At 39.2% G+C, this 20,555-nt stretch overlaps 5 protein-coding genes and 1 pseudogene across 6 annotated transcripts; 4 read left to right on the top strand and 2 right to left on the bottom strand.

The window, feature by feature from the left end:
* Positions 1 to 320: 320 nt before the first annotated feature.
* Positions 321 to 5,428, bottom strand: LOC133726653 (pentatricopeptide repeat-containing protein At4g35850, mitochondrial-like; annotated as a pseudogene).
* A 9-nt stretch (positions 5,429 to 5,437) lies between these two features.
* LOC133726654 (pentatricopeptide repeat-containing protein At4g35850, mitochondrial-like) lies at positions 5,438 to 8,263 on the bottom strand. The gene is made up of 8 exons (XM_062154248.1): positions 7,717 to 8,263; positions 7,536 to 7,618; positions 7,252 to 7,410; positions 7,103 to 7,171; positions 6,525 to 6,601; positions 6,030 to 6,219; positions 5,612 to 5,677; positions 5,438 to 5,510 (listed from the first exon to the last, which is right to left on the bottom strand). The coding sequence occupies exons 2-6, from the start codon at positions 7,563 to 7,565 to the stop codon at positions 6,114 to 6,116; spliced, it is 441 nt and encodes a 146-aa protein (XP_062010232.1). The 5' UTR covers positions 7,566 to 7,618; positions 7,717 to 8,263; the 3' UTR covers positions 5,438 to 5,510; positions 5,612 to 5,677; positions 6,030 to 6,113.
* Positions 8,264 to 10,379: 2,116 nt separating this feature from the next.
* LOC133707009 (replication protein A 70 kDa DNA-binding subunit C-like) lies at positions 10,380 to 11,699 on the top strand. The gene is made up of 2 exons (XM_062132559.1): positions 10,380 to 10,512; positions 10,962 to 11,699. Exons 1-2 carry the CDS (start codon positions 10,409 to 10,411, stop codon positions 11,407 to 11,409), a joined length of 552 nt encoding a protein of 183 aa, XP_061988543.1. The 5' UTR covers positions 10,380 to 10,408; the 3' UTR covers positions 11,410 to 11,699.
* A 116-nt stretch (positions 11,700 to 11,815) lies between these two features.
* LOC133726652 (probable methyltransferase PMT9) lies at positions 11,816 to 14,991 on the top strand. Its single transcript, XM_062154247.1, has 8 exons — positions 11,816 to 12,194; positions 12,290 to 12,454; positions 12,545 to 12,727; positions 12,845 to 13,439; positions 13,526 to 13,638; positions 13,727 to 13,947; positions 14,145 to 14,478; positions 14,690 to 14,991. Exons 1-7 carry the CDS (start codon positions 11,973 to 11,975, stop codon positions 14,458 to 14,460), a joined length of 1,815 nt encoding a protein of 604 aa, XP_062010231.1. The 5' UTR covers positions 11,816 to 11,972; the 3' UTR covers positions 14,461 to 14,478; positions 14,690 to 14,991.
* A 324-nt stretch (positions 14,992 to 15,315) lies between these two features.
* Positions 15,316 to 18,641, top strand: LOC133706995 (uridine kinase-like protein 5). Of its 2 annotated transcripts, XM_062132548.1 has the most exons (14): positions 15,322 to 15,570; positions 15,683 to 15,774; positions 15,901 to 15,970; positions 16,065 to 16,180; positions 16,293 to 16,389; positions 16,590 to 16,669; positions 16,900 to 17,094; positions 17,222 to 17,305; positions 17,383 to 17,443; positions 17,581 to 17,641; positions 17,842 to 17,935; positions 18,011 to 18,083; positions 18,152 to 18,234; positions 18,310 to 18,641. In XM_062132548.1, the coding sequence occupies exons 1-14, from the start codon at positions 15,447 to 15,449 to the stop codon at positions 18,505 to 18,507; spliced, it is 1,428 nt and encodes a 475-aa protein (XP_061988532.1). In that variant the 5' UTR covers positions 15,322 to 15,446; the 3' UTR covers positions 18,508 to 18,641. The 2 variants fall into 2 exon arrangements, with proteins under 2 accessions (XP_061988529.1, XP_061988532.1); XM_062132545.1 differs by having other exon boundaries at positions 15,316 to 15,570; positions 17,842 to 18,083.
* Positions 18,642 to 19,473: 832 nt separating this feature from the next.
* LOC133726651 (WEB family protein At3g51220) lies at positions 19,474 to 20,548 on the top strand. The gene has a single exon (XM_062154246.1). The coding sequence runs from the start codon at positions 19,530 to 19,532 to the stop codon at positions 20,289 to 20,291; it is 762 nt and encodes a 253-aa protein (XP_062010230.1). The 5' UTR covers positions 19,474 to 19,529; the 3' UTR covers positions 20,292 to 20,548.
* Positions 20,549 to 20,555: the final 7 nt, after the last annotated feature.

The following is a 20,555-nucleotide window of genomic DNA, read 5'->3' as shown; positions in this document are numbered from 1 at the left end:
TCTATTGCTGGGAATGGAAAGCAAGCAAAGAGTGAAAGAAGCTGAAGTTTCAAGTTTTAACGTTGCATGAGTGCAAAACTGAAAACGACCACTTGTTAAGCTTCAAATCTCAAAACGCAGCAGCTGAATGAATGGACGACATGGATTTGGCATTCTGTGTACTAAATTTTGCTTGGACAAACAAGTGGCATTTAATGCTCCAATTTTGAGGCTGATTTCTTTAGCTTCTATAGATAATCTTCCACAATCCACAAATTTTAGTTTCATTTATCCTATTCATATCTTAAAATATTATCATTGACTAAGATACTGAATTGGAGTTCGTTCAAAATTTTTTGATCAATGATCAAAAGAATTCCCCTTACAACAGCAAAAGGTTATCCCAACTATTTTGGGGAATTTCCCTTACATAACATAAGAATAATCAGACTCTAGATCTCATAACTAAATACGCTGAATCAAAATGCATACTTTATGAAAGGCATTTGAGCCTTGCAAATGTCAAATAGCCAGTGTGGCCTTTGGCCTCACTACATGGCCTAGCCATGACTACGGGAGCACTTGTAGTTTCCTGCTCATTACTTCCTTCACTCGATCGTTGCTGCCTCTTACATGGTAGAGATCCAACAGAACCGCTTTCCTCGACCTGGAAGCTATCCATTTTCCCTTCTCGAACTTCATATGTGGGAAGGAGTATCTCAAATGTCCTTATATCTATGCAAATGGCTATCATTGTTGGAGATGCTCTTATATTTTTCAACTTTCCTAATCTTAATCGAGTTTGGTATGTAACATCTAAACTCTTAAACACATTAATCTTGATCATCGTGCACCCTCATTTTGCCGGAAGAGGTGCCCAAGGGCCGCAACATGTAAACTCTTAACACACCCCTAACCACGATGGCCTTGAATGTATGTTTACATACAAAGTATCCACACCACTGACTCGAGATTCATTTAGCCAACACGTATGAATGTCTTTTTCCCTTATAAACATCAATGATGTCATCATGTCAGTTCAACGACAACAAGTGAACAAACCATGGCGACTAGTCATTGGAGACTTTCATCATCTTTTAATTTGGTCCTCGTCCTCTGAATCTCGAAGAAAGGTTTTCATAAGTACGCTTAACCAATACAAGTCGTGGATCGTCAGCGGGAATCTCACGTTCCTGCAATTACATAAACAAAGGAAGCAATTGTCAAAAATGACATAAATGAAAAGACCCAGCTCATTTTGATGTACAAGCAAAGCTTAAATGTATAAATTGAAAAACGGAGTTCAATGAACGCAAAAACTATATTGAACTCAAAATCATATCAGAGAAACCAAGACGAGTATTTACTACTACAATTTATCCTAACGGCAATTGTGCGATACCCAGGTTCATAAGCATATGATCAATTTAAATTTGAAGCTTTTTTAAACCACAGGACTTTATTCCAAAAGGCACCAAGTGAACATTCCCCCAGTGCCTCTGTTGTAGTTTGAACTTTGGGGTTAGACATTATATGCAAGGATTGGGTTCTACTTAAAATGGCATCACACAATCGTAATAACTGATTCAAATCCATGATGTACTGAAACACAACCAAGAGACAGGAAATAACAAATAACTTTTCTTTCATAAATTTCTGAATAATATTAATATGCAAGTTTGTATGATAATATTCCAGAGCATGAACACACCATAGACTAACACAAGACTCTTATAGCAAGGCAGTAATAGATTGTTCATATAAAAACTTAAGCGGGGTTTGCAGTCCACCTGCTACTGTCTGTGCATTTGTATCCAAACTATTACTACATATTATAATCAGGGATGAATACTCAAGGGAGACTCACTTTCAAGCCATTGTAATATGCTTCCACTGCAGGAAGTTGAGGAGTTACTTTACGAGCTTGCATCAAGTCCCATATATAGTTTGCGGTAGTATAACCTCCAGTCTGCAAAAAAGTATGGAAGGTTCACAGTAAGACAGTCCAAAGACTTGAAACTAGAAGAAAATGCATATAAGAACATGACAGATAAAGAACATTCGTATCCTTTTTTGAAACTGAATATAACTCTATATGGAAAAACATAACAGTAATAAAGAGAACTCTGAAGTTAAAAGGAATTCTTTGCATACCTTTTCACCGGCAGCTGCAAGGAGAAGATCAGTCCCTTGTCTTGGGAGGAGCAAGTAAAAGTTCCTGGAATTCATATCTTCCTGCATTGGAAAAAATCATAGAATAAGTAATGGATGAAACCAAGATCTAAAATATAAAACACTGCTATACGAAATAAGGCGCTTCCATTCCCCAACCATACCAATGCCTTTTGGGCAATTTGCATTCCCTTAGGAGTATAGCCAATCATGGCGCCCTCTGCAAGTGTCTACAGTAAATAACAGGCCAGATATTAGAGCATTCATATTGTCTGTGAAAGTGAACAAAAGACACAATATCATGTTGGGCAGCAATGCCTAATCCTAGAATCAGAATATATTAAGTGATAATAAGCCAAAATCGCAAACCAATTAGTCAGAACATACTTCAACACTGCAATATTTAGTGGGCAGGAAAAAATGGGCAAATTACAATAGTTTCTGTTGCAGATGTGTTCACTATACTTTTTAGGGAACAAAGTCTTGAGATACAAATTAGTAGAATATTTATTTAGTGGGAGACATTTTAGGGGTTACAAGTGATAAATCTGACTAATAAAAGCTTCACATTAGCTAATCAACAACAAAGGTGATATATTGCAGATAAATTGTCCACACCTGAGCACATTATTTCTAACCTTCAATGTTTGTCTAAGAGTCAAGACCAATGGAACAATGTATATAAAGAAATCAAGTGTTGACTCAAGATAATGTCTTTGTTGCAAAACTCACACTATAGAGTTCTGGTACAGGAGGCCTTCCTGACTTCAGATATTCATCAAGCGTTTGCCAACCACAATCAATATCCCTGCAGTTCAAGTAGCATCTATATAGAAAGGACAGCGTTGAAAAAAACTTAAACAGAAAAATAGATTGATGTATGTTGAAATCCAAGTCACCAAAAAAGAATTGATTAAACACTAAGTGCACTCTTAATCAAATCGAACTCGAAGGCATATATAATCTCAGTAGATAAACATAATAGTTTGCTTGTACTATGCATTGCATCTATGAAAGTAAATCAAACTATATAGAAACTTAAAGAAAATCGTCAACAAGTACTTACCTCATAGTTTGAATCACAATATAGGTATCTGGAAATTTCCCATCCTTTTTTAGCATGTCCAAAAGAGCTTCCATCACCTAGCAGTAGTAAACAAATGACATACACAACTTGAAAATCAGAGGTTTTTTATATGTGTGCTAGGACCATTAATCAATCTTTATTGAAAGCGGAAATGAAAAGGTAATCATATTAAGCATTCTAATATAGGTGGTAACTATCACTAAACTCAGCAATCCTTGCAATAAATGTTGAACTTGAAAAACAAGGAAGTTTCAGACCTTCTACTTTTCATTGTGGATTATTTGATAAAAAATAATATATAAAAGAAAAAAGCAAACTAAAAGGCTAAGGAGTATGAATCCATGAGATGCGACAACTTTGCTAAAAACTCAAGAACCGTGTAATGGCAGTTCAACCATAAAGTGCTAGCTTGTCATGCATAGATTCATGTTTTTCCACAAAGATCAACAAATCAACAACTGCCAAGAAAAAAATGCAGGTACAAAGTATAAATTGGTTTCTCTACAAAAATTGAACTGAGATAACAGAGATATAAAATAGTACCTCAACATTTCAAAGGTCCGCTCAAGCATGAAATGCAACATGATACACAGTTAGTGCCCTATTCAAAAATCCACGCCTATTAACATACTCAGCTGTTGGCATGTTATACAACTCCTCTTCTGTTACCCCCGTCATTACATTTTGAGCGGTTTCACTTGAAGCTTCAACCGATGACCACTCTTTTGACCGCTCCACAAACTCTCTAATCTTACCACAAAAGCAGAATATTAGAGAAACTTCAAGAATAACAAAATCAGAGCTTACTTATAGCACAGGCAACAATTTAATAATTACTTTGGCGGCATAATCATCTGGTAAGGGTGTCTTGTTCCTCAGTGCAGTTATAAGTCCCGCTAGCAAAATTTGTTTAACCCAAGACCAGCAGCGGTCAAGCTCACGGACAATTGCATACCTGCAGATGCAGATCGCATTGTTAATTCCAATATGCGTTCAACATTCATTCCCTAACCCCAATTAGTTTGCAGACACGGCAAATTAATACTACAACCATTGAACTACTGAACACTAGTCCTCGTTCTAATATGTACAGCACATAAACAAAATGGTGAACGATAACAGCACAAAAAGTAGTAACATACACTTGATCTAGACGGCCAGCCGCTGCACATGCATTGAGGAGACACATGTAGGTTTGCACCATTGGCTTTACTTTATACTTCTTCATTTCCTCCAAAATCTTCGAATTCAAAAACCAAAAGACAAACCTTCAATTCTCCATCCTACAACCAATACTTAAAAAAACACACATATAAACAAACCCTAGCTCTACCTGAATCGCCTGCTCAGAGTTCTTGCACTTCCCACACACCGAAATCAACATATTGTATGAATTGACCTACACACCACAAATCACACACACAAATGCAATTCACATACAAACATAAAACCTCACAGAAAATCGGGATTCAGCCAAATCCGAGATGCAAGCATGCAAAAGCAAACCTACATCAGGAACCAAGCCCATGGATTTCATCTGCTCAGTGAAGTAGAACGCGTCCTGCAAGCGAGCCCCTTTCATGGACCCAAAATGAGCGAGTGGAAGGTGTCTCGGTCCGGCTGGACTCCGTCGAGCGACATGTCGTCATAGACGTCCCTCAGGAGAAAAGAGAACCGTCTCTGTGTAGTGATGGAGTTAACGACGCCGTTGTACTCCGTGACATTGTTGGTGTAGTTTCTCCTCTTGTATTCCTCCGTCTGAGCAGTAGCCGGAGCCCGAGAAGAAGTCAGGTGTCTCCGGCCGAGGGCTCGAAGGAGTGTCATGGTTGCTGAATCTAACTGAGAGTTTTCTCTCTAAAACCTCAAAATCCCAAACCCCTCTGCTTCGTTTTGTTTCATCTCTGCTTTGCGGAGTGGATAAAACGCACCGTTTGCATGTGGATCATTTAGCATAAAGCCCAGTCGTGAGGCCCAAAACAGCATTCATAAAAAACCAAAGGGCGCTATGGCTGCAAAAAAAGTATGGAAGTTCATAGTAAGACAGTCCAAATACTCAGAACCATAAGAAAATGCATATAAGAACATGACAGATAAAGAACATTCTTATCCTTTTTTGAAATTGAATTTAACTCTATACGGAAAAACATAACAATAATAAAGAGAACTCTGAAGGTAAAAGGAATTCTCTGCACCCCTTTTCACCGGCAGCTGCAAGGAGAAGATCAGTCCCTTGTCTTGGGAGCAAGTAGAAGTTCCTGGAATTCATATCTTCCTGCATTGGAAAAGATCATATAATAAGTATTGGACGAAACCATGATCTCAAATATAAAACACTGCTATACGAAATAAGGCACTTCCAATGCCCAACCATACCAATGCCTTTTGGGCGATTTGCATTCCCTTGGGTGTATATCCAATCATGGCGCCCTCCGCAAGTATCTACAGTAAAGAACAGGCCACATATTAGAGCATTCATGTTGTCTGTGAAAGTGAACAAATGACACTATATCGTGTTGGGCAGCAATGCCTAATCTTAGAATCAGAATATATTAAGTGATATTAAGCCAAAACCGCAGACCAATTAGTCAGAACATACTTCAATACTGCAATATTTAGTGGGCAGGAAAAAATGGGCAACTTATGATAGTCTCTGGTACTTTTTAGGGAACAAATTATTGAGAATATTTATTTAGGGGTAGAAATTGTACGGGTTACAGTGATTAACTAATAAAAGTTTCACATTAGCTGATCAACAAGAAAGGTGACATATCGCAGATAAGATCGTCCATACCTGAGCACATTATTTCTAACCTTCGATGCTTGTCTAAGAGTCAAGACCAATGGAACAATGTATATAAAGAAACAAAATGTTGACTCAAGATAATGTCTTTGTTGCAAAACTCACTGTGTAGAGTTCTGGTACAGGAGGCCTCCCTGACTTCAAATATTCTTCAAGTGTTTGCACACCACGATTAATATCCCTACAGTTCAAATAGCATCTGAATTGAAAGGACAGCATTGATAAAAAAAAAAATAAAAAAAAAAAAAAATAATAATAATAATAATAATAATAAAAAACTAAACACAAAATAGATTGATGTATGCTGAAATCCAAGTCACCAAAAAAGAATTGATTAAACACTAAGTGCACTCTTAATCAAATCGAACTCGACGGCATTTATAATCTCAGTAGATAAACATAATAGTTTGCTTGTACTATGCATTGCATCTATGAAAGTAAATCAAACTATATAGAAACTTAAGAAAATTGTCAACAAGTACTTACCTCATAGTTTGAATCACAATATAGGTATCTGGAAATTTCCCATCCTTTTTTAGCATGTCCAAAAGAGCTTCCATCACCTAGCAGTAGTAAACAAATGAAATACACAACTTGAAAATCAGAGGTTTTTTATGTGCGCTAGGACCATTAATCAATCTTTATGGCATGTGGAAATGAAAAGGTACTCATATTAAGCATTCTAATATAGGTGGTAACTATAATTAAACTCGGCAATCCTTGCAATAAACAGTTGAACTTGAAAAACAAGGAAGTTTCGGACCTTCTACTTTTCATTCTGGATTATTTGATAAAAAATAATATAAAAAATAAAAAAGTAAACTAAAAGGCCAAGAAGTATGAATCCATAAGATGCGACAACTTTGCTAAAAACTCAAGAACCATAACCATGTAATGGCAGATCAGGCATAAAGTGCTAGTTTGTCATGCACATCTACATTTTTTTTCCACATACACGAAAAAGTAATCACAAAAATCAACAAATAAACAAGAACCACCAAGAAAACGAGGCAGTAATCACAAAAACCAAAAATCAACTCCTGTTTTGTTACCCCCGTCATTACATTTTGAGCGGTTTCACTTGAAGCTTCAACCGATGACCACTCTTTTGACCGCTCCACAAACTCTATAATCTTACCACAAAAGCAGAGTATTAGAGAAACTTCAAGAATAACAATTATTCTGATAGCACAGGCAACAATTTAATAATTACTTTGGCAGCATAATCATCTGGTAAGGGTGTCTTGTTCCTAAGTGCAGTTATAAGTCCCGCATAGCAAAACTTATTTAACCCAAGACCAGCAGCAGTCATGTCGCGGACAATTGCATACCAGCAGATGCAGATCGCATTGTTAATTTCAACATTCATTCCCTAACCCCAATTAGTTTGCAGACACGACAGATTAACACTTAAACAATTTAACCACTGAACACTAGTCCACGGTCTAATATGAACATTAATGGTGAACGATAACAGCACAAAAAGTAGAAACATACACTTGATCCAGACGGCCAGCAGCTGCACATGCATTGAGGAGACACATGTAGGTTTGCACCATCGGCTTCATTTCCTCCAAAATCTTCGATTTCGAAAACCGAAAAACAAACCATCAATTCTCCATCCTACATACAACCAATGCTTCAAAAAAAAACACATATAAACAAACCCTAGCTCTACCTGAATCGCCTGCTCCGAATTCTTGCACTTCCCACACACCGAAATCAACATGTTGTACGAATTGATCACACACATAAATGCAATTCACAGAAAATCGGAATTCAGCCAAAACTGAGATGCAAGCAAGCCTACATCAGGAACCAAACCCATGGATTTCATCTGCTCCGAGAAGTAGAACGCGTCCTGCAACCGAGCCCCTTTCATGGACCCCAAAATGAGCGAGTGGAAGGTGTCTCGGTCATGTCGTCGTCGACGTCCCTCAGGAGAAAAGAGAACCTTCTCTGCGCAGTGATGGAGTTAACGACGCCGTTGTACTCCGTGACATTGTTGGCGTAGTTTCTCCTTTTGTATTCCTCCGTCTGAGCCGCAGCCGGAGGAGAAGCCAGGTGTCGCCGGCCGAGGGCTCGAAGCAGCAGTGGTGACCGGTGAGAAGCACTGGAAATTGATCGGAATCTGAGCGAGAGTTTTCCCCCTAAAATCTCAGAATCCCAAAGCTTCGTTTTGTTTCATTTCTGCTTTGCAGAATGGATAAAACGCACCGTTTGGGTGCGGATCATTTAGCATGAGGCCCAGTCATTAAAAATGTTTAATATCCTATATTTGGTGAGGATCATTTAGCATGAAGCCCAGTCATTGAAAAATGTTTAATATCCTATATTTGGTAGGGCCGGGACGGGCCGGTTACTGACTGATACCGAGCCCGGTATCGAAAATTTTATTCGGGACGGGACAACGTTTTTTCAAAGTTTGTACCGAAGGTACTGAAATCAATCGGGATCGGGTCGGGCCCGGGCCCAATTCGGGATCGGGTCGGGCCCCAGCAGATGCTTGCACCTATTAAACATGGCTCCAAAAGGATGAATGTGAGGTGACAGGTTAATATATATATATATATATCATTACATTACAATTTTGAACTCGTGTTATTTCATCTGTATATCTTTGCAAGCACATCATGATCATATGATTGAATAGATTTAAGTATATTTTAATTTACAAGTCAATTTTAAAGGAAGAGTAAACTTTACTGTCAAGCACACAAAAGCCGTGGCTGAGGCTCTACTTACAGTCAGCTATTTATTCTAGAAACAGAGCTGATTTGATTTTTGTAGGCTGTTGGTACCGTAGCTGGCAGGAATGACCTTCTGCATACCAACTGTCGATGTCTCTGTGGCTGACCTCACCGTGAAACTTGAGACGAAGGCTACTAATGATGAGCTCAAAAATGCTGTCAAGTATTCCAAAAGTGCCTAATAAGCGGTTTTGTGGGTCTTCAAAAGGATGGTTAATTGCTATGGAGAAAGATTTTTCTTTAACACTCATAAATCCATTCTTTAGGGTTAAAGCCAGAAGAAAGAAAGAAAATTCGATCATTCACCTTCCTCTAATGACCCCTCCATCCAAGGGACTGAGTCGATGGGTTAGAGATTGTGAATATTATGCATATAGGGCTACAATTTCAGCTGACCCGATACTAAACGCAAGTGATTGCACTGTTGTGGTCATATATGAGAGGAACTAGGCGAATTGGACGTACGTTGATAAAAGCTTTTCCCTAAATCATGATGTTATCTATGTTCGAGATGAGTTTTATTCGGTCGATGGTAAGAATGGCGCCGGTCTTCTAGCTTTTGATGTTCCCACTCATATGAACTCTACGACGGCAAAGAAAAAGAAGGTATTCTCTAATGTAGATCGAACGCGTTGCTCCTGGAGTTAAACTTCAACAACAAATGCAGAATTACATCAAGAAATATATTGTGGAATCAAATGGAAAAGAATTGCTGATGGTTCAAAAGTATATTGATATTGTAAATGATGAACGTAGGACAACAAAAATCGAAGTTTTTGAATTGGATTTCCACAAGTGTGTGTGGAAAGAGATAAATACTCTAAGTGATCTCGCTCTCTTCATAGGTGATAACCATTCAGTAGCTGTCTTGGCGTCACATAATAGAAATGCACATTTAATCACAGTCGCTTTCATCGAGAATTAACGTAAAAGGAAATGTGACTGCGTGATTTGCGGGGGCTGTGATTGTCTTTTGAATTTAATAAAAAAATGTTAAAATGAAAAATATAAAAAAAGGGAACTTTATATAGTGATTGGTCTGTTGTTAAACTTCAACAACAAATGCAGAATTACATCAAGAAATATATTGTGGAATCAAATGGAAAAGAATTGCTAATAGTTCAAAGGTATATTGATATTGTAAAGGGAAATTCGTCCAAACAGTGTCTGAACTTTTCCAGACTATTAATTTTCGTACCTAAACTTTGAAAAATATCACAATGGTACCTGATGTTTTGGCCCCGACCCAATTTCCATACCTGGAAACAGTAAAATCGTCTACGGCGTTAAATTTTGAAGGATATTTTTGTCATTTTACTATTCATCATCTCCATCCTCCTTCTTCTCCTCCACCGAAACCCTCTCTAGCTCTTCCGATCTCAATCGATTCAACCCTCTCACAGTTCCGGCCAACCGAACCCCTTCAATTTTCCGGCGATGGACGTGAGGCTAACGGAGGGGGCGATACTGAAGATCACGACGGAAGACCATGACGAGCAGTATAGGCCCATCCTGCAAGTGCTCGACGTGAAGCAGATCCTCGCACAGAGCGGCGGCGGCGGCGCGGACAAATAGCGCTACAGGCTGGCCTTGTCCGATGGGTCCCACACCCAGCAGGGGATGATTTCCACTCAGCAGAACTTCCTGATTCAGCAGGGCCACCTCCAGAAGGGCTTCGTCGTCTGCCTCAACCAATACACCTGCACGCCCGTCCGAGGCCGCCAGTATGTTCTACCTCTCTCTCTCTTCCTTCCTTTTCCAAATTCCATGCTTTTTTGGTCAACTTGTTTTGTTGATGTGTGTTTCGTTTTCGAGTTGTTGTTTATGATTAATGGAATTGAGAGGAAAATGATGATGAAGCTGTGTTTTAGTTAATTTAGAATTCTGGAGTCTAGTGGTTTTCGTTGCCGGTTAGTTTGACAGCAATTTACCCCAAAATCAAAGAATTTGGAGTCCTCTTTTTTTTAACATTGATGATGGAATTGAACGCGAGTAGGAAAATCTGTAACATTATCAAGAAGAAAGTAGTAAATTGCAGAGTCATTAGTAGATCTTTTCGCTTTCTTTGTGTCTGCTGTTATGTTAGATGGAAGTTGTTTGCTACAGTTACATCCCCTAGTTCTAAAATTTCTCTTAAAAAAAATATATTGTGGATTTCGTTTGCTGGGTGCAGGATCATCATTATAATCTCATTGGATGTGCTAGTTAATACATGTGAAATCATTGGACAGCCTGCCACATTTTCGAATGCACAGTCCCCAGCTACAATACCTGGAAATGCCCAATCTCTTAACAGCAGTGCTCGTGTGGCGGGTCATGAAACTGTGACTGAGGCAACTCCCCAACAACCTAGATTGAATCAATCGTATGGTGGTTCTTATTCTGGTGGTGCTGACCCAGGAAGATATGCTACAATGAGTACAGTTCCCAATCACCCTAGACCAGAGACTGGTTCTGGTTTTGCTGGGTTAGCACCAGTAAGTGGGTCATATGCTGGTCAGAACACAGGTTTACGCAGCCCCATATCCCAGGTTCCACCTCCACTTCAAAATTCTTATGCCCGCCCACCTCAGCCGACTTATCAACAGTCACAATTAATTCAATCAAAACTTGGAAACTAATCGTCAGATTCATGAATCCAATCCCTCCAATCTCGTTTGAAATTAAACTCAGAAATTAACCCACTAAGAGGCTGGTGATGGTTTCGGTGGAGGAGAAGAAGGAGGATGGAGATGATGAATAGTAAAATGACAAAAATATCCTTCAAAATTTAACACCGTAGACGATTTTACTGTTTCTAGGTATGGAAATTGGGTCGGGGCCAAAACATCAGGTACCATTGTGATATTTTTCAAAGTTTAGGTACGAAAATTAATAGTCTGGAAAAGTTCAGACACTGTTTGGACGAATTTCCCTATTGTAAATGATGAACGTAGTTTGGATTTGCCGAGTCAGCCCAAGTGAAATGACCTTATTAGCCCCAAAGCATTGCCAATTTTCAAATCCCACATATGGAAAGGGTACTCGGCTCGACCTCACTCTAGTCTCGCCATCTGTTTCTTCCCTCCCGCGCTGCTGCTGCTGCTGCTGCGCCGTACTATGGGGATCTCCTCCTCCTCCTCCTCTTAGCTAGGTTTCAGCGAGTCTCGGGTCGGGTCGGGTCTCTCACAGAACTCGAACAACAATGAAGCACAGGAATGACGTCAGCTTCCCCAAGTTGCTCAAGTCCGTTCTGCTCGGCCTCACTGTGTGCCTGGGTCTCCTCTGTTTCTACTACGGCTGGTCCTTCGCTCCCGGCTCCCGCCGCTCCGACCACGAAGAATTCGACCCGGTTTTCGGTGGGTCCCTCACCCATCGTCGTCGCCGCGAGGCCGAGCTCGAGCCCGAGCCCCCCAAAAGCATTCCCGTACGTAATTCTTCTCTCTCATTTGAAATTCATGTCAAAATATTTAGGGTTTGTTGTTGGTAATAATTGGGACTCTGATTGCTATGGTTCAACAGATTTGTGATATGCAATTCTCGGAGTTGATACCTTGTCTCGATAGAAACCTCATTTACCAGCTGAAATTGAAGGTAAATTTGACACTTATGGAGCATTACGAACGGCATTGTCCCCCGCCGGAGCGGCGGTACAATTGCTTGATACCACCGCCATTAGGATACAAGGTGAGGGATTCTACTCATTTAGCTTAGTTTGGTTTTTTTGATTTCCGACTGGTTTTGATTTCCGACGAGTGATTTTTTTTAGAATCTCAGGTCCCGGTGAGATGGCCAGCGAGTAGAGATGAAGTGTGGAAGGTCAACATCCCCCATACGTCTCTTGCAGAGGAGAAATCGGATCAGAATTGGATGGTTGTGAATGGTGACAAGATCAATTTCCCGGGCGGAGGGACACATTTCCATACTGGAGCTGATAAGTACATTGTTGCTCTTTCCAAGGTATGTAATGCCGAGTCTTCTTAGGGTTTCGGATTTAGTTACTGTTATTTTGTATGTTAAGATTGACCTAGAGAAACTTTTTTACTTGTTCCTAAGCTATGGTTATAATTGGTGTAGATGCTTAAGTTTCCTGATTTTAAGTTCAACAACGGTGGAAATATTCGCAATGTTCTTGATGTGGGTTGTGGAGTTGCAAGTTTTGGGGCGTATCTTCTTTCTCATCATGTCATTGCCATGTCCCTTGCTCCTAATGATGTGCATGAGAATCAAATACAATTTGCATTAGAGAGGGGGATTCCAGCAACTCTTGGAATCTTGGGCACAAAAAGACTTACTTATCCTAGCAGATCATTTGAGCTGGCTCATTGCTCACGCTGCCGGATAGATTGGCTTCAAAGAGATGGAATCCTCTTATTAGAGCTTGACAGGTTACTAAGACCTGGAGGGTATTTTGTGTACACTTCTCCTGAAGCGTATGCTCATGATCCTGAAAATCAAAAGATCTGGAATGCTATGTCTGATCTTTCAAAAAGAATGTGCTGGAAAGTTGCAGCCAAGAAAGAGCAGAGTGTTGTATGGGCCAAGCCACTGACTAATAGTTGTTACTTGAAGAGAGATCCTTGGACCCAACCCCCTCTGTGCAATTCTGATGATGACCCAGATGCAATTTGGAATGTGAGCATGAAGACGTGCATTTCTCAATATTCTGCAAGTAAGTAGGTTAACTATACTATCACTGTTATTGTTTTTTGGCTTTCCACCATCTAATTGTTCTCACTATTAAAATTTACAAAACAGAAGTGCATAGGGATAGAGGAAGCAGACTTGCCCCTTGGCCTCAGAGGCTTACAACACCACCCCCTCGCCTGGAGGAAATTGGTGTCAGTCCTGAAGAATTCCAAGAGGACACTGTAAGATTCCTGATCACAAACTTCACTCTTTTCAATGTTATCTTTGTTGTTCTGTTTAATGACTACCTATGAAATCCATTTGATACAGAGCATATGGCATTTTAGAGTCATTGAATACTGGAAGCAGATGAAGTCTGTCATACAGAGAAATTCATTCAGAAATGTCATGGATATGAATTCACAGCTTGGTGGATTTGCTACTGCCTTGAATGGAAAAGATGTCTGGGTTATGAATGTTGCTCCTGTCCATGTATCTGCCAAATTGAAGATTGTTTATGATCGGGGCTTGATTGGAACTGCTCATGACTGGTACGCATTTGATTTGATCAATAGCTCCTTCCACTTCTGTGTTTGGACATATGATTTGTGAATCTATAATTTCTTTATAAATCTGGTTGTTCTGTTGAGAGATTTTTGAATATTGGCATTCCAAATTTTAGGGCCTCTTCCCATGTTACTTTTCCTGTTTTTGATATTTGACTGTTTCTGCTCACTGTATTTTATAGGTGTGAAGCGTTTTCCACATACCCACGTACATATGATCTTCTACATGCATGGGCAGTATTTTCAGATATTGAGGAACGTGGATGCAGTGCAGAGGATCTATTGATTGAAATGGATAGGATACTGAGACCCAATGGGTTTGTCATCATAAGAGACAAACCCTCTGTTATAAACTATATCCGAAAGTCTGTGACTGCCTTGAAGTGGGACGACTGGTTATCAGAAGTCGAACCTCGAGTTGATGCTCTTTCCTCAGGTGAAGAGAGAGTTTTGATTGCAAGAAAGAAGTTGTGGGATGACAAGCATACGACAATGTGATTTGGATTTGGGTTTCAGGTATATGGCCTAATCTCTTTCTGATATGCAGTTCATATGGGTATATTCTTGTGGACTTTTGATTACTAGCAACTGTTTTTGCATGTACTGTGCTATGAATTCCAATCATGGAAGCAAAACTCTGTTGGATCCTTATCATTACCAGGATTTTGTGTGTATTTCAAATTCCACTGCTGGATTATGAAAAACTTGACATTGCTTTATAATACAGGCCGGCTGCAATGCAATCCTTGTGTTTAGCCCACCCCGGTTCAAGAAAAAGAGAATGTACAGAGACATGAGATAGCCAACAAAATGTATGTCTTGAGCCTTCAGTTGCTGGTCACGACTGAAGGCTGTGGACGTGCTTTCTTCCTTGAATTTCAGACGGTAGGAGTGAACAAAGAGCAACATCAATTGTAGAAAAGCTTCCATAAACAGGACCAGGAACCTTTTGTATTCTGCAACTATTTTCAAAGTCCAAGATTGGGAATTCAGAAATTTAATTTAATAACTATTACTCTTTTGCATTTATTTCTTTATTACTAGTAAATTGCCCCTTCTGTACAAGAACTCTGGCTAGGAATGGAGTATAGATATGATCTTGGATCTATGGTTTATGAATTTCATTCGATCTATGACGGAGTCATTCGTAATGCTTTCACTCGTCTAGAAAATGCTTTTGATTCTTCTGAGAAGCAATCTCCAACATGCCCAAAATTGAAAAATAGTAGCAGCAGAGTAGTGTTTGTTTGAGGCAAAACCAAACATGTTAGAACAATAATAATCCATGTTGGTCTGCACATGGAACACACGAGACATGCGATTTCCCGCTATTATCGCAGCAATTCCATTTTCAACTTTTCCATTTCAGGCTTTCCAGTTCCATAGGATTAGGGGCAAAGCCAAAAGCTTTAGCCTAGATACAAAGAAAACACTAACATAGAATAATAGACTACGAACACAATCGAGCTTCATCTTAGCAAGCAATGGATTCTGAAGCCGTGGCTTCTTCATTGAGCATTGGCATCAAACACCATCTCTCTCTCCAATCTAATAATGCATCCTCCTCCTCTAGTCCGAGGGCCCCAACTAAGCAATCCTTTTTCATTGGTGACAATGAACCATCTCTCTCCCTCGAACACTTTAAATCTTTTTGATACAACTCATCACAATGTCCTTAATTGAGATGCTAACTATGTTCATATATGTTTGTGTTGATCAGGTGTTGCTGGAGGAACTGCATCTGGAAAAACTACAGTGTGCAATTTGATCATCTCCCAACTCCGTGATCAGCGTGTTGTTTTAGTAAATCAAGTAATCTTTTCTACACTAATTTGAGTTTAGATTTTGGGTTGATTTGTGCTTCATTGTGTGATCGAATCGATGGAGGGAGGTTTTGAAGGTGATTGTAACCATGATTTCTTGTGCTCTTATATCAAGGATTCATTTTATCACTCCTTGAATGAGGAGAAGTTGAAGTCGGTGCATGAATACAACTTTGACCATCCTGGTAGGACTAATTAACCAGCATTGATTTATTTCATCTGTAAATTTTAACATTACATCATATGAATCGATTTTGCATTTCATGTTTTCTTCTCCAGAGTCCTTTGATACGGAGTTGTTGCTTTCTTGTATGGAGAAATTAAAGCTTGGACAGGCAGTTAGCATCCCAAATTATGATTTTAAGACCCATCAAAGCATAGAACCCGCTCGCCAGGTAGTACGTTTAATCTGCATTTAGACAACCAATCGGTTTCCTTAGTGTTTGTTTTGGCCACATTGGATTGTAATTGATCAAAATGTTTTGCAACATTGTTGACCAAATACAGGTTAACCCCTCAGACATTATCATTTTAGAAGGAATACTTGTTCTCCATGATCCTCGTGTCCGTGATCTCATGAACATGAAAATCTTCGTCGACACAGGTTATCTTTGTCTATTTGTTCTTAAATGTGAAGCTCATGACCATTGTACAGTGGTACTGTACACAAAGTTGCACACCAATCACTCGCTTGTCAATGTTAAGAACTTGCTTTTCATTTCATGACTGGAGACCTTGAGCTTTTTGTATTTGCTTTTTGATCTCGTATGGTCACTTATCCAAAACCATCCTACATCAGTGCAGACTCTGATGTACGGCTCTCTAGGAGAATTCAACGTGATACTGTAGAAAGAGGCAGAAATATACAGAATGTGCTTGAACAAGTTAGTTAGATTTCTCCTGTACTTTTCTAGCTATCTTGTATGCTAATGTGGTTAGTCTGCTCAACTAATCTTCCCATCAGTGCAGAGAACTGACAACATAGTAGTTTCCATGCACTGATTTTAATTGTTACGATATCTAGAATGTTCGCTCTAGCTCCTTTTGTCCTGTCACTGATTTAAAATGACACTAATGTATCTCTTTTGCCTACTTATTGATGGAAATTTTGCAGTATACCAAATTCGTGAAGCCTAGTTTTGATGAATTCATATTGCCCTCGAAAAAGTATGCAGATATAATCATTCCTCGAGGTGGAGATAATGATGTTGCAATTGACTTGATAGTACAACATATTCATACAAAGCTTGGCCAACATGATCTGTGTAAAATATATCCAAATCTTTTCCTTATCTTTTCCACATTTCAGGTAACATTCACAGCTTTGTTAACCCATCACCACTAATTATATTCTTGTCTTTGAACTGCTCATGTTGTGGATATATATATGTGAGATCTTTGCATTCTTAAACTGTTATTTCTTTTGTTTGGTTCAGATACGAGGAATGCATACATTAATCCGTGATGCCCAAACAACAAAGCATGACTTTGTCTTTTACTCAGACCGACTTATTCGATTGGTATATCTAGTGTCGCATACACAATAGTACAGTATTGATAAGCATTATATTTTACACTGCTTGCACCAATGTTTCAGGTTGTGGAGCATGGGCTAGGTCATCTTCCCTTCCAAGAACAACAGATTATTACCCCAACAGGTATAGCTCAGCATTCAGTTCCAAGCCTTCAGAACTTGTTCTCATCTGTCACTACCTGAGTTATTTTTAAAGGACCTATAAACGAAAACTCTTATTAAGTTATTTGATTACAAGTAATTTGTTGTTATCTCTTGCAGGATCTATATACAGTGGAGTTGTTTTCTGTAAAAGGTTGTGCGGTGTTTCTGTTATTAGAAGGTATATCTTTCAAGGATTGTGCTTCTCATGATATATATCTCACTTAATCTTCAGATCAGCACTTAACAGAAAGCACAAAAGCTAACCGAAACCAATAATTATAAAGACCTTTCCTAAGATTGTGCTCATATTACTTGTTTCTGCGTTTGTAGCAATATTTGAAGTGCATTGTCTCATCATGCTTGTTTTTCTAATATCAGTGGAGAAAGCATGGAGAATGCACTCAGAGCATGTTGTAAGGGAATAAAAATCGGAAAAATCCTCATCCACGGAGAGGGTAACAGTGGTCGACAGGTTTGTGTAATAATATCATTCTTTCACATCCTTCTCTTTGTCTGTCTAATGTCCTTGCAATGTATGTTGCTGCAGTTAATCTATGAGAAGCTACCGAAAGACATCTCAAGCCGCCATGTCTTATTCCTCGATCCTGTTCTGTCTTCAGGTTTGAGAAAAAGCATCTATCGTCTAATTGCCAAGCATATAACGTTGTCTAAATCTGTGAATTCTTAGGAAACTCTGCCATCAAAGCTATATCTCTGCTACTCAGTAAGGGCGTACCAGAATCCAACATCATCTTCCTTAATCTTATAGCAGTGAGTAATCACTCTGATCATGCTCAATGGAAATTCCTATATGTGGTAATATCTAATACAAATCCTTTGATGCAGGCACCGGAGGGAATACATGCTGTTTTGAAGAGATTTCCAATGCTAAAACTTGTTACATCAGAGATTGACTTATCTTTGAATGAAGATTTGCGTGTCATCCCAGGAATGGGAGAGTTTGGAGATCGTTATTTTGGTACAGATAGTAATGAGACCGGTTCTGGTTCAAGTTCGAGTTCAAGCTCAAAGACACCTAAATAAATGTTCCTTCAAGTTCATTCCGATCCAGTGTCTCAGATTTTGTAATAGCTAAGATTTTGTTTAACCAAATATTTATTCTAGCTACCCATGTGAGAGAAATTGTATCAATCTTACATAATACTGTGGTATAGATATATCCACTTTGCAAGGAATTTCAAGGTGATACCACAAATGTGTCCAGTTTTGAGTTTCCTGTCGTGTAAGAACAAGAGACTACTGCTTCAGTGTGACATTCTAAAAAGAAATTTTCATTTTGGTGATAGTAAGCTTCGGATCGAATGCACTAATTCTTGACATACCATCATTTGTTAGCAAGTAATATCAGTCCATTTCATATCAAAGAAAAAGTATGTATGAATTTCAAACGTAACACTATGTATTGGCATGGTAGCATTCTCAGAAGGCTTAGACGCTGCTACTTGTTCCTTTTGTGGTGAAACCGGATTCCCTTCAGTTTCGGCCTAGAGGGTGGCTCGTGTAGTTTTTGCTACGCGACTTTCCTCCTTGGCTAAAATGGATTGTATTAGCCAAGACGCATCGTACTTGACTGACAGGTTGTCAATCAATCAAATAGTATTCTGAAATCTAAACCTACGATCAACCTTGTCACTTAAGTAGCCAAAATTACATGATGTGTTATTGTGTTACAAGCAATTTGGCATATACTAATTACACGGACCAAGTTGTTATCTGGTCATTTTCATCCACCTTAATTCATGTCACACTCTTCCTGCAATCAAATAGTATTTCGAAATCTAAACTTACCATCAACCCTGTCACGTAAGTAGCTAAAATTACATGATGTGTTACAAGCAATTTGGCATGATGCTAATTAACACAGACCAAGTTGTTATCTGGTCATTTTCATCTACCTTAATTCAGGCCACGCTCTTATATTGTCTTGACATTGAAACCAAGTCTCTATTGATGATGGATCCGTACTCTTGAAGTGCAAGCGAAGAAATAACCAAAATATATTCACTCCTCAAACCACATTCTGTCTCCAACCTTCAATTCCTTCAATGGAGACCCAAAATCTTCAAACCCTTCCAGTACCTCATGATTACCACGCGAATGTTGACAGTTCACGACCCTTCCGCTCAGTCAAGGAAGCTGTTGCCGTCTTTGGAGAGCGGCTTCTCCTCGGAGAGTTCTTCTCATCACCATCCCCTAAACCGCCGCAGCTGCTGCCATGTTACACCGAGCAAGAAGTAGAAATTTCTTCACCAAGGAACAAGTCTGTCATCTCATCACCAAGTACTAGTGCTGATCCACATAGTAAAGAAAGTGATAATGTTTTGGATAGTCTCAAGAAACTTGAGGCTGAGCTTGAGGAAACAAAGGTGGAGTTGAAGATGCTCAAGGAGAGAGAGTCTGAAACCGAGGTGGCCTTGGCAACCTTGAATGCAGAGCTTCACAAGAACATGTCCAAGTTGGCTCAGGCTGAGGCGGTCGCAGCAGCAAAAGCAGCGGCTAGTAGTGATCACCATGTTATCAGTTCGATGAGATCAAATTCGGAGGAAGCAGAGAAGAGTGCTAAGAAGGATCAGTGGTCGATGATAAGGATGGAGGACACTACTACTTTGGCTCAGATATTAAGCATTAGTTCTCAACATGAGAATCAATGTGGTTATTATGGGAGCGGAGGAAACAGAGAGAGGAATTATAAGATGATGAAGAAGAAGCCTATTGTTCCTCTTCTGCAGGACTTGTTTTCCTGGAAAAAGGGGTCGTCTACTCCTCTCCATGACCATATTTATTCGTCTCCGAAACTCTACTATTGAGTATGGATTATTGTCGAAATAAATTCTGTTTGCAACTTGACTTGATTTCTGTTTTGTTTCTTTTAAGTACTTATGTGGACTGTAATAGTGTAATGCAAATGTTGTCTATGCTGTTCAAGTATATTATCCAAGCAAGCTTCTGTATCAATTAAATCAAATATTTCATCAGATGAAATTAGGTAATCAATCCCATAGATATACAACCAATCAACAATGTTTACAAATTGATCAAAAACGCAAAATTTCATATTCTACAAGGGTTCA

The sequence above is a fragment of the Rosa rugosa genome, chromosome 1 (assembly GCF_958449725.1).
Source record: "Rosa rugosa chromosome 1, drRosRugo1.1, whole genome shotgun sequence".
NCBI classification, from domain to species: Eukaryota; Viridiplantae; Streptophyta; class Magnoliopsida; order Rosales; family Rosaceae; genus Rosa; species Rosa rugosa.
Note: the sequence above shows the minus strand (reverse complement) of the source record. Positions and strands in the feature narration are given on the sequence as shown.